Source organism: Cryptomeria japonica, chromosome 11, assembly GCF_030272615.1.
Source record: "Cryptomeria japonica chromosome 11, Sugi_1.0, whole genome shotgun sequence".
Lineage (NCBI taxonomy): Eukaryota > Viridiplantae > Streptophyta > Pinopsida > Cupressales > Cupressaceae > Cryptomeria > Cryptomeria japonica.
Genome location: NC_081415.1, coordinates 726782583 through 726801256, shown reverse-complemented (window position 1 = coordinate 726801256; position 18674 = coordinate 726782583). Strand labels below are relative to the sequence as shown.

Here is an 18674-nt window from a genome sequence, read left to right as displayed (position 1 = left end):
AAGTGTGAGATGCAACCATGAACACCCAAGTATAGATCAGTGTGAACACATAGAAAGTTTTCTTTCTATGGTAGACTATAACCTTTTTTTTGATTTGCAGCTCGGTGATATTGGCAGTAGTGTTGGGGATCAAGAAGTGGCAGAAGTAGAAGAAATGGATCAGAGCGATGGTTTTTTTATCAGTGATCAGATTTCAGATTTGTTGTCGGTTGAGTATCAAAGATATGTAGGAAAAGTGGTTTTGAATGCTTGTGCTTGTCTTAAGCTAAGAATGATATCCATTCTGAAGCAATATATTATACTCACATCTCTAATTTCTCTTCTACCAGTGATTTGATTAGTATGTAGAGTGATTATACACATGAAGATGAGATAACATTTGATTGCCATATTCAAAGTGGTGATAGGCCTAAAGAGAGTGATGATGAATCCAATTTCATCAATATGTGCAAGATTTTAGCTCAATGCATTGATCCCCATGGTGATGTGTTCTCCTATGAGTCAGACCCTTATTTTGAAAGTCTCCATATGGATGTGGGAGCTAATTTTAATCTTAAATCATAACTTTTTTGTGAGCCAGAATCACACTCTTGTGAGTGTATATGGGATGCTGACAGTGCTACCACATTATGCGTAGAGGATGAAGAAGTGAATGAGACAATGGGTATGTTGAAACTTCCTAATGATCCTTTCTTCCAGAACAACTATTTGCTAAGTGAGCCAATGCATGATTCTTTGTTCTTTCATGTGTTGGAGGATTGTATGTATGAGTCACAAGGTTTGCAAGAGAAACCCCTTGAGAGTTTTCAATGTGATATGCAAACTTGTGATGAATCTTTTTTGAATAATACTAGTTGTATGTTAGTACAAGAGTTTCTTCTTTTTTAGCTGGATGATATTTTCATGAAGTGTGACAATGGTTTCAGTCATGACGATGGGTGTTATGTTCAACATGCAAGTCTATTTTTTGATGAGCATAACATATTCTTGTCTCACAATAATTAGTATTTTCAATTTGTGAACGGGTATCAAATGTTTGATTATGGTGAATGGAGTTATAGTTTTTTAGTATGGTAGTTGGATGAGAGATATAAACATGTTGATCAATGGCATTCCAACTATATCTATAGATTGGCCTCAATGAAATCAAAAGAAAATAAGATCTATGACAGAGGGAAGTATTGACCTGTCTTTTTTGATGGCCTTGGACCATCATATGTGGTTTGATCTTCAAGCCACAATAGTTTGGGGCAAAGAAGGCCTTTTTTGACTCTTCACCCAATGGAATAGGCACCCAGTCTTCCCCCCAGAGATCTGGGATCTTTCCATGCCCACACAGGGCATGCATCTCCAAGCTAGAGCCATTGTTGGGACCTCAAAAATTTTGTCAAATTTTGAAGGTCCAAGTTCAAAATTTTGATTTTTTACACTCAAAATCCCCTTTGTAGGATAACACACTATGTTATATTATAACTTTAGCAGATAACTAATTAGAGAACAATGTTTTAGTCACACATGAATATATGGAGGGAAAGCATGGGATAAGTTTTTGGGACAGGTAACCGAATGAGGATGTTATAGGCCATTGAGTTGGAATTGCATTGGACAGGTGCTTTGATCCAGGAGAACTAAGGATGTTATTTGACTAACACATCATGTTAGACACACTTGGCTATAGTTGTCAGTAACATGCCATGTTAGTCGCTTGCAGTTGCAGGTGGTGTTAGTCGCACAAATGTTACAGTCATAGTGCATAACATGCAGGTTATCATACTACGACAAGTGGCAGGTAGCACATAACACAAGGGTTATGCAAGTGGGGTGTCAATAACATGCCAAGTTAATAGTAGAGAGGAGGCCTTCATCTGAGAAGAAGATAAAAGAAAAGAGGTATGCGGGGTAGCGGAGAAGGAAGATGATTTTCTCCCTTTTTACCGTGCATGACATATCGAGTGTGCAAAGAAGTGGTGAGAGGAAGTCCTCAAGCCGCTACCCTGCACGGGGTTAAAAGCAAAGATTTGTGCACCACATGATAACTAAAGTAGAAAAAAATTGCTACGCGGGTGGAGGACCTCTTCATCCCGTAAGGTCAGCTAGGACACATAAATATGGGTGAGCCCGCTACCTCACAGTTGTTGAAGATGGAACAAGAAAGGCTTGTTCCTAGTGTATAAGGGTTTCATGCGGGATAGCGAGGGATTTATTAAAAGACATGCAGGGGTAAAATTGAGTTGTGTAAGGCACTGTGGGCTAAGCCGCTATGAAGGGATGAAAGGTCCCCGCTATCCCACATGACCAATGAAAGGTTTATCCTATCAGAGGGAAGAAAATAATGAAGGTGCGACATAATTATTCCCTACTGGATAGTGGGAAATATTGAGGAACAAGTTGAATACTGACCCCTTATGGATAAATTGGGCTCAAAAAGAGCGATGCGTGCTAAGAGAAAAGGCGAAGCCATGGATGGTGATGAGACTTCTCATCATCCCATGTTGTTTGAGAGGACCAAAAAAGGGCTTTGTGGGGTAACACACAAAAGGAAAATGGAGGGCCCCACCACCCCGCAGTGTGAAAAGTGATAGGAGGGTGGACTAGCAGGGTAACATAGAAGTACAATGAGAGCACTCCCCCACTATCCCATGTCATTTAAAGCCGAAGTAAGGTGATTCCATGGGGTAAAAGGAACTTGAAGAGACTTGTGTTCCCCGCTATCCTGCAACCAGGAAAACTGAAGAAGCAAGACTCTATAGGGGTCAAAACCGTAAAGAAAGGAAGGTATATTGCCAACCTATAGGGGTTGTTGTTGCAAGGGCACATAATGCACGTGTTAGTCGATCCGCAAAACATGCCAGCACGTAGCCTGATGGTCAAATTGTCCACATGGGGAGGTTGATGGAGGTTGACTAGAGGATAGATGGGAATATTTTGAGGATGTGGCATGTTCTAATCGAATCAAACTCGACTCATCAACAAAGGAAGAAAGGTTGACAAAGAATAGTTATGTCGACACACTACAAGTGGTGGTTTGTAGCCAAATTTGATCAGATCACAAAGATGATGCAAGGTAAAAGATTGTGAATTAAATGAAAATTAGACAAAAGATCAGTTGAGAAGCTCCATGAGATTTGAAGATCTTCTGTGAGATATCACAACCTTGAAAATATCAAAAAATCTCTAGTCGATAAGACATAAGGGCATAGGAAAGGTGATGATTACTAAATGTAGTAATATGGACTCAAAGATTGATCAAAGATGGTAGAAGATGAAATTTATTATGGCGGACAATCAACAGTAGGGTAGATTTATTTGAGGCTCAAGGTGACTAATTTTGAGTGTCCTTTTTGAGGGAAGGTCTGTATGTCCTCAGGCTCGTGGCTCCAAATTCTAGAGGTTGTCCTTACAATCGCTTGCATTGAATTCCTTCGTAAGGATTGCATGTAGTATGTGAAGGGGGATGCCTTAGGGAATATCTTAGTTAGAGTCAATCAAATTTTGACATGTGTCTCACTTGGCTTGTAGCTTGTGTTTTGGTCCCTTGTCTTATAAAAGGGAATTTAGGGCTAGTGAGATAGGATTTGAATTATGAATATAATTCTAGAAGCAAGGCTCCCATGTATATTCCTAGTTAGGAGTGAGGTAAATTTCCATTTTTCAATTTGTATTCATTTTGCCATTTCAAATAGTGTATAACCAGAATGCATACAAGTCTTAAATTTTTTATTGTAACTGTCTCCAACATGTAATTTAACTATTTTATGAAATCAATGATCAAGGATCCTCTGTTTTGTCCCTGCAAGCTCAGGTGATTATCTTGTTTCTTGCTTCTCTTCAAGGAAGAGATTAAAATACCTTTTATAGGATAATGAAATGGTGTAGCACGTGCATGTAGGATATGTAAGAATGACTGCAATAGGACTATAATAAGGGGGGGATATTGATGTAGTGCATCAATACTGAGAACTCACTGGTTATAGCTTAATCTATTTGGGTTTAATGTTTATTTACTACAACTTGACTCTATTACCCTAATGAAGGCACTGGTCATGGTTCTTGTATCCAGTTCTCAGGATCAATTTATTATCTCCAAATCTCTTTTATTTCCTATTTTTATTTCTTTCTTCAGGAGTAGGTTTAGTGTAGAACTCATCCCAAGTGTTGAATGATAGTTGACAAGCCAAGATTGTACCCAAATATAAGTTTCATATATTTTCCTTAGCACATTCATATTGGGATATCTACTGTAATATGTAATGCCATGAATGTTGGAAGTTGTAAGTTATGTAGGCATTACTTAGGTGCACCCACCTTGGTCTCACAAAGCCAAAAGTGCAGGAGATTTTAGTCTTGTGACTGAATCTCGTTTATTGGCCAAAATAAAATCTTAAGCCTATTGATAAGAAGTTGGCTAAATATTTAGGGCTTGAGAGTCTTTTGAATTGGGAACCAACAAAATGTTGGCATTGAGGTTGTCATTGATGTCAACATGTCATGTCTATGCAAGAATGAGTTGATGGAGATGCAGAGAGACATACAAGACACCCACTGGATGAAGATGCAACAAGCATGCAGAGTTGATTGATGTCAACAAGAGAATAGCTGCAAATAGGTGAAGTGCATAACACTCATGTTATGTAGTTGTGCATAACACATTGTGTTATACTACACAAATGTTGTAGGTGACCTCATAATTCTAAAATAAAATGAAATGGAGTGCAAAGGTAAAAATGGTGTGGCATCATAGTTCTATGTCGGCCTCTCAACGTGCAGCTTAATCCATTGAGTTTCATCTTTGTGAGTTGCAGATTGGAAATGTTGAAAAACTAATTTCTATAGTTTTTAGCAAGACTCTTTTCTTGTCGTGGTGACATTATTTGGATTTTGGTGTAGCCTCTTCTTTCAACATGACTTCTATCGGCCTTCGTAGACATCAAGCTTTATAGTGATATGATTCCCTTTTAGTGTGATATGCCTTTGGTCTTGGCGTCATCCTTGTTTTTGGTGAAACCTTTTCCCCTCTCTGTGATCTTGTTTGCTACACCAAAACCATTATTTATTACTGGTGATGCCCTCCCTCTTTAGGCTCAAGTATGCATATGGTGGTTGTGGGTTGGTTGTTTTTAGAATGTGTGGGCCACATGGTGAAAAAGTCTCTTATCGAGCTATCATGCTTAAATGGAATATTAGTAGCCACTTTATTTTTTTGCTGAGTTCCAATTGACCTCCGATCTCTGATATGGACCCCACCAAGAATCTAATGTCTTATGTCATGTGATTGCATCTGATTGGAAAATTTGAAGTCATCTTGTTCTTACTTCTGACTTTTGAGTGATCTCTAACCTTTGATAATTGGGCCCACAGTGGTGGACTAATGGCTCTAATGTGACATGTTTACTGTCACATCAACAAACAAATATCCGCATGGAGAGGTCATGTTGGTTATACGATAGGTGGCGAACGATTGTTGGCTTCATACGGGACCCACCGGATTTTAGTGTAACCCTCCATTTCAGCAAGACTAAATTTGGTTTGTGTAGAACCCCCACATCTTGCCGATATATCATTTTTGGGGAGACCTTCATGGCATCATACCGATATACCTCTTTTCGATGTGACATCGGTTTTGTCAAATTGACAAAGGGGAGCAATATGTCCCTTTGGTGTGTTCTTTGTTAGGCCCACCTCGTCCAGTTGTATGTAGATATCTATTTGGCGATTGTTCATTGGTTCCACGTGGCAGCCTTCAATTGATTCCCCCATGCCATGGTGTGTTCGAGTGGGTCCCTGTGTTGTGTAGTGGCAAAGGTCTTCTCGCCATAACCTTACCTTTCAACAAGACTTATTTCAACTTTGGCCGCCCTCTTGTGTTCCACCGAAACCATTTCATTTCAGCTGAACTAACTCTCCGTGTTGGTGATAAATTGTTTGTGTCGGTGGGACAACGAGGAATCCCTACCGACATCTTTTCTTTTTGGCATAGATTGGCTTTTCAGCATGACAAGAAATGTCAACTGGTGACTCGTTGAGCTATAACAAAATCATCATTTTTGGTATAACTTGCATTGTGTCTTGTCGACATAGTGTTCTTTTCGATATAATAGGAGAAGCGTCTGGGAGACATAGTATCTCTTTTTGGTATAACCGCGCCTTTTAGTATGACTCAAATTTCTTCAAGACAACCTCTTTATGCTATAGCGATAAGCTCCATTTCATTGCGATAGCTGTGATGTCTTGGCGAAATGCCTCTACCTGCGCAAATTGACCAAATGACAAGTTTATATCATTTGATGCCAAAATGCTCAAATAGTGTTGATTTGACCAAAACTAAAAGAAGATGGCTTTAAGGGATTAAATATCCACTTGTAGGTCCAGACAAATAATTCCTAACTGCCTCAAGCTCCTAGAATGACTTTTCCATGGTTTGATAGGTTTTTGCTTTAGGGTTCTTTAGAGATTACCCTAGATAGTGCACTCAAAATAATTAGGTGACTTGGACAATTAAAAGAGACCTTCCCTAGCATTTACCTACCTATCTTGATGTGTCCACGTTACCCACTTGTCAAAAATACTAAATTTTTTATAATTTTGCATTTTTTTCTCGTAGGGCTCTTTAGAAATGACCCTAGATAGAGAGCCCCACAATGATTGAGCGACTTGGATGATGAAAAACTACCTTTCCTAGTATTTATCTACCCACCTTTATGTTTTCATGCCACCAAGTTTTCAAAACTACTAAATTTTTTACAATTTTTCTTTTTTTAGTCTTGGGGATATTAGAGACTACCTTGGATAAAACACCCCACAATGATCAAGTGATTTGGGCAATGAAAAAGAGGCCTTCCCTCGAATTTACTTAGCTTCCTCAACATATCCACACTAAACATTTGTCAAACTACTAAATTTTTTATAATTTTGCATTTGTTACTTTTAGGGCTCTTTAGAGACTACCCGGATAGATCACCATAAAATGATCAGGTGATTTAGAAAATGAAAAGAGTTCTTTCCTATAATTTACCTTCCTACCTTGATTTTTCTAGATTCCCCATTTATCAAAACTAAAAATAGTTTTAAGAGTATTGCATTTTTTCCTCTTAGGGCTTGTTGGTTCCCAAATCAACAAGTCCCCAAACCCTAAAGATTTAGCCACTTTCTCATCAACATGTTCAAAGCTAGATTTGGCCAAAGAATGAGACTTGTCCACAAGACTAAACTCTCATGCACTTTTGGCTCTATAGGACCAAGGCAGGTGTACCTCAATAATTCCTAAATAACTTACAACTTCTCATACTCATGACATTACAAATTTCAGCAAATATCCCAATGTGAATATGCCAAGGAAAGTGTATGAATCTTTAGACTTGGATACAATGCTAGCTTCAAAATCTCACTCAACATTTGGGATGGGTTTCTACACTAGACCTACTCCTACAAACAAGAAATAAAAATAGGAAATAAAAAAGACTTTATGGAAATAAATTGATTATGAGAACTAGTTGTAGACCCCATTACCAGTGCCTTCATCAGGGTAACAGAGTCAAGTTGTAGCTAGTAGATATTAGACCTAAATAGACTAAACTATACATAGTGAGTTTTCAGTATTGATGCATTACACCAATACCCCCTATTACAATTTTATTGCAACCATTCTTACATATCTTTCATGCATACGACACCATTCCAGTGTCCTATTTAGAGCAATTTCATCTCTTCCTAGAAGAGAAGCATAAAATAAAACAAACACCTGAACTTGTTGGGACAAAATAGAGGATCCTTAATCATCTATTTTATAAAATAGTGTCATTATATGTCGGAGATGGTGACAATAAGAATATCAAGACTTGTATGCATTCTGGTTATACACTGTTTGAAATGAAAAATGACTATAGACTAAAAATTAACTCTAGAATACTCCTAATCTTTGACTGTAAATGAAATACCTACTCCCCGGACTTTCAAAAAGTCACCTTCAGAAGTCTCTTGTCTCACTGACCCTGATTTCCCTCTTATAGGATAAGGGAGAAAAATAGGCTACAGGCCAATTGGGACACACTTGTCAAAATCTGATTGCCTCTTGATTACAGTATGCTCTAAAGTATCAATTCCTCATGTTCTATCTGCAATCTTCCCAGAGGCATTCAATGCAAGCAACTGTGAGTATAGCCTTTGGAATAGAATCACAACCACCCTGATCAATTTTCTCAAGTCTTAAAGAAATCCACCTCTCTACTGATTAAACAACACCATTACTTTCATCATCTTCCATCTTTGATTGATTGCTGAAAGTACTATATTTAGTAATCTTCACCTTCCCGTAAGATCTAATATATTCCTTGTAGATCATCTCGAGCCACAAAAAAATATACAATAGGATCCCCATTAATACATTCTCCATCCTTTGTTGACTTGCTCTGATTGGATATGAAAAATACCACATTTAAGAGCCATCATCTCCATGCACCAACCTCTACATATTTGACCCTCTATTTGATCACCTGGAAGCCACTCTTCTTTATCTTTAACATCCAAATCACTTGGTCAAGTCTGGTCAACTTCCACATTGACTATCGAGTCTATTGGTTTGTATGATGGCATGTTCGGTAGATCAGATAACAAGCACGTTATGCACTCTCAACATCAATCCTCTTGCGGGCCGACAGGATATTCTATCAACCAGACATAAGATAAGTCACATAAAAAGGAAACCTCTTCATTGTAACTCCCACAGGCTGACACAAAGCATTTTTGGTTATATCGAAACCATATGTCATGTCAGAAAAGAAAACCCCGCATTTAGTCTTTATCGATGTGACCGTAAATGTGTCACATCAAAAAGGAACTTTGGGTCATGGTGAAACTCCATGTCACACCGAAAAGGCATATTGTGTGGCAAGACACAATACAAGTCACACTGAAAAGGAACCACCATCGACCAGACTTTCCAAAGTCATAGCGAAACAAGATCATGTCAGGGTAGCATAAACGACCAAAGAAAGGTAGATTTGGTCTCAGTAAAGTCCAAAGTCATGCTGAAATTTTTTTTTTTGCCAAGATGGGATGGTTGTCATAGCGACATGGAGCATATGTCGCTCAGACGAAGAATCTATCACACCGAAAAAGGATATTTTGATACAAGACCAAAGGGGCGGCCAGACGGAAAGAAGGTCTCGCTGAAAGGAAAGGTCTTGCCGAAAAGTATCTCGCTGCCATTCCACAATGGGGACCACATAGACCGAGAGATCCAACCTATGGCTGCCACATGGCACCACCGAACCATAAATGAAGGGGCCCACACAACCAGAACCCGACACAAACACATCACTGCCAAGGTGGACCAATGAATGGTCACCAATTAGATATATGTAGTCAATTTGATGAGGTGGGCCCACCAAACAATGCAATGAAGGGATATATTGTTGAAGTATTAACTAGCCGATGAGAAGATGTTAAACAACTGAAAGGGGGGGTGAATATGTTGTTAATAGATTATAGAACTTTAATTATTAAAACCTTATTACCAGAATACATAAACCAAATAATGAAATAACAGATATAACAGTTAAGCATAAATATAATCCACATAACATTTACCTACCATCCACAAAAGATAACACCAAGATTTGTTTGTGGAAAACCTGGTAAAGGGAAAAACCATGGTGGGAAGCCTACCAACAGTTAGATAATACTTCTACAGTAAGTATGTAATTACATAAAGAGGGGCCTGCACATGTAGGAAGGCCAACATCCTAGAGCGTACTTCTCATCACAAAAGGAGCTTCACTAACTACAAAATAAATCCAAACTACAATCTGAAAAGAAGAATGAACTGCAAGAATAACATCTCCTATGCCTGAATATAGTTCCAGTTAATCTTAGTCTTAGAGGTCTTAAACCTCTTTCATCAACCAAATTTGATCACCTATGATCAACCAAAACTTATGCATGTGATTACAACCATATTCACACATAGATAATCCTATATCCCAAAAACCCATATGCCCATGAATATCCCCCATGATCCACAAAGAGATCTTACATCATATTTATACTGACCCGAGACCTAAACAATTAGGTCACCCACCTAAAAGATAATACAATAAATTCATAACATAAACCCTCAATCCAATGATCAACCAAGTTGTCTTAAGACCGAAAAACCATAATCCAATAAATAGATCCAATGGGTAACACATCGAGATCATCCATTAACACGTTACATAAACTAGTCCATAACCTAGCCGAATAAGATAGCATTAAGTATGGACTCAAATCCAACACCACCAATCAACAGGAACATGAACAAGATAACCAACAACATCCCAAAAGCCATCTAGAAGCCACGCCAACACCACTTATCATGTGCATCAAAATATCTTTAACAAATCTCTGTCGGTACAACCCTTACCGGTAACCAAAGGGTTACTAGAACAAATGATAGCTCTCGAGTCATCAAATCCTGAACCAACTAATCATGATACACATCTAAATAGCATGAGTGATAGACCCAAACCAATTCCATAAACCGAAGCATACCGAATCAATATCATAATCCAACCGCTTTAACAGAAACCAGTAAACAACCAAAACAGTCGGTGTTGCCATCAATGACAAAACATCAATGCAACACATAATTAATTCCTCCAATTGACAACAATATCCCCCTTTGGCATTGATGGCAACAAGAGATGTGAAAAACATCCAAGTGCCAAGAAATGCCAAACAAGTCTCCCCCAAAGGAAGACAGTCAACAATCTCTCATAAGAAGATATTGCATTGAAGTTAAAAAACTCCCCCTGTGACTGATATGCCTGTTAAGCTCTGATCTCTCCCCTTTTGACTTATATTATGTTAAGCTCTATTTTTCACATATATCTCTCCCCCTTTGACATCAATGCCAAAAATATTAAGCTCTGATACCAATTGTTAGACAACTCAGATAACCGGTGAACAACTAAGAGGGGGGGGGGTGAATAAGTTGTTAACAAATTATAGAACTTGCATTAAAACATTATTACTGAAATACACAAACCAAATACCAAATTCTTTGATATGCCAATAGCAGTAGAGTTATCATAGTGAATAACTACCAGTTCATTACAATCCACCCTTATATCCTTCAACATTTGCTTCATTCATAGAACTTGTGTACAGTTAGTAGCAACAACAACATATTCAGCTTCAACAATAGATAAAGAGGTACATGATTGCTTCTTGTTGATCCATGAAACAAGTTTCTTTCCAAGAAAGAGGGCTCCACCGGATGTGCTCTTCCGGTCATCAACATCTCCAGTCCAATCTGCATATGTATATGCACATAGTGTAAAATCATCATTTTTAGGATACCACAAACCATATTCAATTATTCCTTGTAAATACCTAAAAATCCTTTTCACCGCACTCTCATGATTCTCTCTAGGATCACTCTGATATCTTGATACAATACAAACTTCATTCATTATATCTGGTCTAGTCTGAGTCAGATATAACAAACCTCCAATCATAGACTTGTACCATGTAGGATTTACTAGTGTTGATGCATCCATCTTAGTCAATTTCTCACTTGTAACCATAGGCATACCAGCCAGTTTAGAATTTTCCATACCAAATTTATTCAACAACTCCCTAGCATACTTAGTTTGATAGATGAAAATACCTTTATCAGTCCAAGTAATCTGCAAACCTAAGAAAAATTTCATCTCCCCAATCATAGACATCTCAAATTCATTCTTCATATTATCAGAGAATTCCATATTAAGTTATCCTCACCTCCAAAAATGATATCATCAACAAATACTTCAACAATCAATATGTCATCATCAGTGATCTTAGAATATAAATTACTGTCAGCATTACCTTTAGTGAAACCAAGCTTCAAAAGATATTTATCCAATCTTGCATACCAAGCTCTAGGGGCTTGTTTCAATCCATATAAAGCTTTCCTTAACCTACAAACCATGTTTTTGTCATCTGAAAGTGAAAATCCATCAGGTTGTTCAATTTAAACTTCCTCTTCAAGATCTCCATTCAAAAATGCACACTTAACATCCATCTGATAAACCGTGTAGTTCTTATGGGTAGCATAAGCAAGAAATAATATCACAACTTCAATCCTAGCTGCTGGAGAAAAAGTCTCATCATAATCAATTCCTTCCTTCCAAGAATATCATTTACAAACCAATTTAGCCTTATTCCTCACAACTTGTCCATCTTCATTCAATTTATTCCTAAAAGCCCATTTAGTCCCAATAACATTATTATTTTTAGGTGGGGAAACTAAAGTCCATGCATTATTCTTTTCTATCTGATCTAATTCCTCTTCCATAGCTTTCATCCAACATTCATCTTTATATGCTTCAATTACTGATATCAGTTCAATTTGAGAAATTAAACATGCCTCATCAGCTGCCAACCTTCTTCTTGTCATCACTTCTTTATTCTTGTCTCCAATGATATGATCTTCTGAATTATTTAACCTAACGTACTTAAGAGTCTTCTAATTTTCCATTTCTCTGGTCTGATCTTCAGTTACTGTTGAATTTTCTAATACTGTCAGAGTAACTGGTTCAACATTTTATTCTAGTGTAGGTGCTAGCGGTTTAGTTATTATAATTTCCACTACCGGTTCTCTCTCATAAGTTCCGATTTGACTTATGTTCAACTCATCCACCTTGACATTAGTGCTCTCCATAATTTTCTACAATCTTTTGTTATAACATTTATATGGTTTTCTTTCATTAGAATAACCAAGAAATATCCCTTCATCACATCTAGGATCAAACTTTCCAATGGAATCGTATCTTTTGATATAGCATTTACTACCAAAGATTCTAAAATACTTAACTATAGGTGTATGACCAAACCATAACTCATAAGGTGTCTTACCGGTGTCTCCTTTGATATGAACTTTGTTGAATGTGTATACCATTGTGCTCATATCTTCTCTCTAGTAGATATGAGGTAGATTATTTTCCATCATCATATTTCTAGCCACATCCAAGATAGTTATGTTCTTCCTTTCCACAACTCCATTTTGCTGAGGTGTCCGGGGTGCAAATAATTGTCTCCTTATCCCATTCTTCTCACAATAACTGTTAAACTCGCTGGATGTGAATTCTCCACCCTGATCAGACCTTAAGCATTTAATCTTCAATCTTGTTTCCATCTAAAATTTAGCTTTAAAGATTTTAAACTTTTCGAATGCTTCAAATTTCTCCCTTAGAAAAGTAACCCACATCATTCTAGAATAGTCATCAATGATTAGCATAAAATATCTATCACCCTGAAAACTCTTGATTCTAGTTGGACCACATAAATTAGTATGAATAAAATCAAGAAAATCAATAGATTTGTCTTGTATACTCTTAAAATAAGTTCTGACTTGCTTTCCCATTTGACATTCCTTACATATAGGATTATAAGGCTTCACAATCTTAGGTATATCTCTAACTACCTTAGTAGAACTAATTTTTACTATGCAATCAAAATTCACATGATACAACCTCTTATGCCATAGCCAACTCTCATCAATTTGTGCAATAAAAAATGTCTTCTCACCGAAGTTCAAATGAAAGATGTTATCTTTAGTCTAAGTACCGGTTGTAATCTCCAATCTAGATCTGTTGATAATCTTGCATTTTCCATCCTTGAACTATAACTAAAATCCCTTATCCACCAATTGTCCTACACTCAAAATATTATGCCTTAAACCTTCAACATAATAAACATTATCAGTATCATGCTTACCATCCAATGATATAGTTTATTTTTCCGTTGATCATGCATGCTTTGTCATGTCCAAATCTAACCAGACCACCATCAAATTCTTGCAAAGATAGAAACTTCCTTTTATCTCTAGTCATATGATGTGAACATCCACTACCTATTACCCATTCATCCTTGTATTCAACTTCAGCAACAAGGGCCTTTTCTTCAGCTACCGAATCATCTTCTTTGATAGCCAGGAATACCCATTCCTTTCCATTGTCAGATCCACTAGCTGAGTCTTGTGTTGGTTCATCATCAGAATTAGTCACACCTTCCTCATCTACATAGTAGCATGATTTGTCTTTGTTCCTCTTGTACTTATGCTTGTTATGATAATCATGGTTAGGGCTAAAATATCTTCTAGCTCTTTCCTCAAATCTTGAATTCCTTTTAGGACATCTAGATGTAAAATGACCTATCTTATTACATGTGAAACATTTAAAAGGTTATTTTCTTTCATACTTACTTCCCGTCGGACCTTTATGTACTCTTCTAGAAAATAGGGCTTCAAGTTTCTCAAACTGTTCATCTTATTTCTTCATTTCCTCTAGTTCCTTAGCATATAAGGCTTTCCAATCACTCTTGCTGGTAGATGATGTAGATGCATGAAAAGAAGGTTCAAATTTTACAACTCCAGAAGGACCAAATTCCTCAAGCTCAAAAGAAGATAGCTTCCCAACCAAGATATATCTATTAACAAAGGTGTTTTTCATTGTTCTCAACTCATTAATTATAGTTGCCTTTATCTTGTAAGCTAGTGTAAAAGCTCTCAATACTTTAGAAACAATTTCATCTTCGCTTAGAGATCCACCACAACACCGAATTCCTAGAATAATTTCACTTACTCTCTCCATAAAAGAAGTAATCCTTTCATCTTCTTCCATCTTCAGGTTCTCATATCTCACCAGGTAACTATCAAGTTTAGCAATTTTAACAATAGAGTCACCTTCATTCAGAGTCTCCAATTTATCCCATATAGCCTTTGCAGTTGATTTGTCATTTAGTCCCATAATTTGCTGATTAGAAAGTGCACATAAAAGGGCTTCTCTAGCTCTACAATCATTTTCAATGTCCTTATCCAAGCTTGTCGGAGGAGGATTGCTAGATGCTGGATTATGAGGTATATATCCTTTCTTAGCAATCTCCCAAATCTCCTTGCCAAGACATCTCAGATGAGTTTCCATCTGAATCTTCCATACCCTGTAATTTGTTCCATCAAGCCTAGGAATTTCTCTCCAGAAAACAGCTACAAATGAACTTGATGAGTTTGAACTATTAGATGCTATAGGATCTTCCTCAAGTTGTTAAGATTCTATAGAGAGGACCAGGCTCTGATACCAATTGTTAAACAACTTAGATAACCGGTGAACAATTGAGAGTGGGGGGTGAATCGGTTGTTAATAGATTATATAACTTTAAGCATTAAAAACTTGTTATTGAAATACATAAACCAAATACCAAAATAGCAGATATAAAAATTAAGCATATATAATCCACATAACATTTACCAACCATCCACAAAAGATAACACCAAGATTTGTACATGGAAAACTTGGTAAAGGGAAACCATGGTGGAAAGCCTACTCACAGTCAGATAATACTTCTGCAGTAAGTACGTGATTACATAAAGAGGGGTATGCACATGCAAGAAGGCCAATAGCCTAGAGTGCATTGCTCATCACAAAAGGAGCCTCAACAACTACAAAATAAATCCAGACTACAATCCGGAAAGAAGAATGAACTACAAGAATACCATCTCCTATGCTTGAATATAGTTCTGGTTAAGCTCAATACCGGAGGTCTTAAACCTCTGTCACCAACCCAATTTGATCAGTCATGATCGACCAAAACCTCTGCATATGATTACAACCTTATTCACACATAGATAATCCTATATCCCAAGAACCCATATGCAAATGAATATCTCCCATGATCTACAAAGCGATCTTACATCATATTTATACCAACCTGGGACCTAAACAATTAGGTCGGCCACCTAAAAGATAATATAATAAATTCATAACATAAACCCGCAATCCAATGATCAACTGAGTTGGCCTAAGACCAAAACAACATAATCCAATCAATAGATCCAACCAGTGACACATTAGGATCATCCACCAACACGTTACATAAATGGGTCCATAACCTAGCCAAATAAGATAGCATTAGGTCCGGACCCAAATCCAACACTACCGATCAATAAGAACACAAACAAGATAACCAACTGCATCCCAAAAGCCATCTAGAAGCTGCACCAACACCACTTATCATGTGCATCAAAATATTTTCAACAAAGCTCTATCGGTAGAACCCTTACCAGTGACCAAAAGGCTTACTAGAACAAATGATAGCTCATTAGTTATCAAATCCTGAACCAGCTAATTGTGATACACATCTAAATAGCATGAGTGAAAAATCCAAACCAATTCCACAAATCGAAGCATACCAGAGCATACGAGATCAATATCAAAATCTAACCGCTCCACCTAAACCTACCAAAAACTGGTAAACAACCAAAACAGTCAGTGTTGCCATCAATGACATAAAATCATTGCAACACATAATCAATTCCTCCAATTGCCAATAGATGAAATGATAGTCATACCGAAAGACTAACTCTTGATGAAATCCAAGCCTTCTCGCCTAGAGGAGACCTCCATCATATTGAACAAGAAGCATATTGGAAGGATTGAACCATACTCACATAGAAATAGAAAGATGTTGGTATAACATAAAAGAGGTGATGAAAGAAGAAAGCCATCTTGCCGAAAGGGCAAGTCATACCCAAAAGGTATTTCTGTCGGCCCACCATTGCAGGGTCCATAGAACAGGAGAACCAATATGTGGCACGTAGGCACCATGAAGCGTGAAGGAGGAGTAGGGGCCACTCGACACATCACCGCTTGAGCATGCTAGATTGTTGCCACCACTTGGATACTTGCAAAACTCTAGGAAAGGTGGGACAAGTCAAGGCACAATTAGGGAAAGGGCATGTCGCCAAGACATCAAAGACCTCTTGAGCATAAAGTGAGTCTTGTTGAAAGGAAAATTCACATCGAAAATCAAGATATGTCAGCCAGACATCCACTCTGTCTCACCGAAAAGGGAACCCAGTTGGTATAGCATATAAATGACTATAGAGCCTGAAATGAGTCATAGAGATAATCTAAGTCGCACCAAAATAGATGGTTTTGCTGAGATAGAAACATAGTCACACCGAAAAGAACATATTGGTGTATCATGAACAAGCCAGTAGGAGGAAAAACAGTCTTAGCGAAAGATGACATCTCATCGACAAGGAACATGTCGATGATATAGAAATGTAGTCTCACCGAAAAGTACCAGTCACATGTATTTTCAATATATTTTAGCACGTGACACTCATGCAACTAAAACAACATATTATGCACAACTGCGACCCATATTCCTTGTAGCTGCATAGCAACTAACATGGCATGTTATTGACAGCTACAACCAAGTGCGACTAACATGATGTGTTAGTCAAACAACAATCATACATTTTTTGGATTAGAGAAGCCTACCCAATGCATTTCCAACTCAGTGGACTATGTTATCCTCGTCCAGTTACCTATCCCAGTAGCTCATTCCACACTTTCCCTCTTCATCTTCTTGTGTGACTAACGTGTTTTTCTCAAATTAGTTACCTATTGAAGTTATAATATAACACAACGTGTTATCCTGCAAACGGTATTTTGAGTGTCCTTAGCAAAATTTTGAACCTAGGTCCTCAAAATTATGCAAAATTTTGAGGACCCAATAGTGGCTCTAACTGAGGGATGCATGGACCTTACAGGTATGGCAAGATCCTAGATCTTTGGGGAGAAGACCAAGTTCCTACTCCATTGGGTGTAGAGTTAAAAAGGGTCTTCACTACTCCTAACTATTGTGGTTTGAAACATCAAACTACAAATGATGGCCCAAGGATATCAGAAAAGAAAGGCCAATGCTTCCATCTATCATAAACCTTATTTTCTTCTGATTTCACTGTGGCCAATCTGAAGATATAGCTGGAATCCATTTGATTAAACATGCTAATATCTCTCATCCACCTACCATACTAAAAATCATAAGTGTATTCACTATCGTGAAACATTGAAAACTCATGGACAAACTGAAAATTTTGATTATTGTGTGACAAAAACATGTTATGTTCATCAAACCAAACACCATCAGACTGAACTGAACATCCATCATGAATCACATCATTGTCACACTTTATGCAACTACCATATAGCTAAAAAGGGGGAAACTCTTGCATTAACATACAACTGGTAACATTTAAAAAAAATTATCACAAGTTTGCACATCAAACTAAAAACTCTCATGAAGTTGCTCTTGCAAACCTTGTGATTTATACAAGCAACCCTCCAATGCATGAAGAGACAAAGAATCATGCACTGGTTGAATTGGCAACTCACTTCTTTGGAAAAAATGATCAATGGGAAGTTTCAACACACTCATAAGTTCACTTACTTCCTCATTCTCGCATGATGTAGCAACACTGCCAGTATCTCATATACACTCAAAAGAGTGTGATTCTGGCTCACAAGAAAGTTTTGATTTAGAATTGAAATCAACTCCCACATCCATGTGAAGACTCTTAGAACAAGGCTCCAACTCACAAAAGAACTCATCATCATAGGGATCAATCCATCAGGCTGAGGTCTGGCACATATTGAGGAAATTGGATTCATCATAACTCTCATCAGGCCCTTCACCACTTTGAATATGGCAATAAAATGATATCTCTCCTTCATTTGCATCATCATTTTGCATACTAACCAACTTACTGGTAGAAGAAAAATCAGAGATGTAAGTATCATATATTGCTTCACAATGGGTGTCATCCTTGGCATGATAAAAACTCAAGGTCTCAAGACCACTTTTGCTCA

General features: G+C 37.5%; 1 protein-coding gene across 1 annotated transcript in view; it reads left to right on the top strand.

Annotated features, from left to right (window-relative positions):
- The window catches only part of LOC131041223 (uncharacterized), a 118524-nt gene that overhangs the window by 69663 nt on the left and 30187 nt on the right, over positions 1 to 18674 (top strand). Inside the window, 3 exon segments of the mRNA XM_059214835.1 lie at positions 101 to 170; positions 581 to 664; positions 1712 to 1764. Coding sequence (XP_059070818.1) covers positions 101 to 170; positions 581 to 664; positions 1712 to 1764 — 207 coding nt within the window.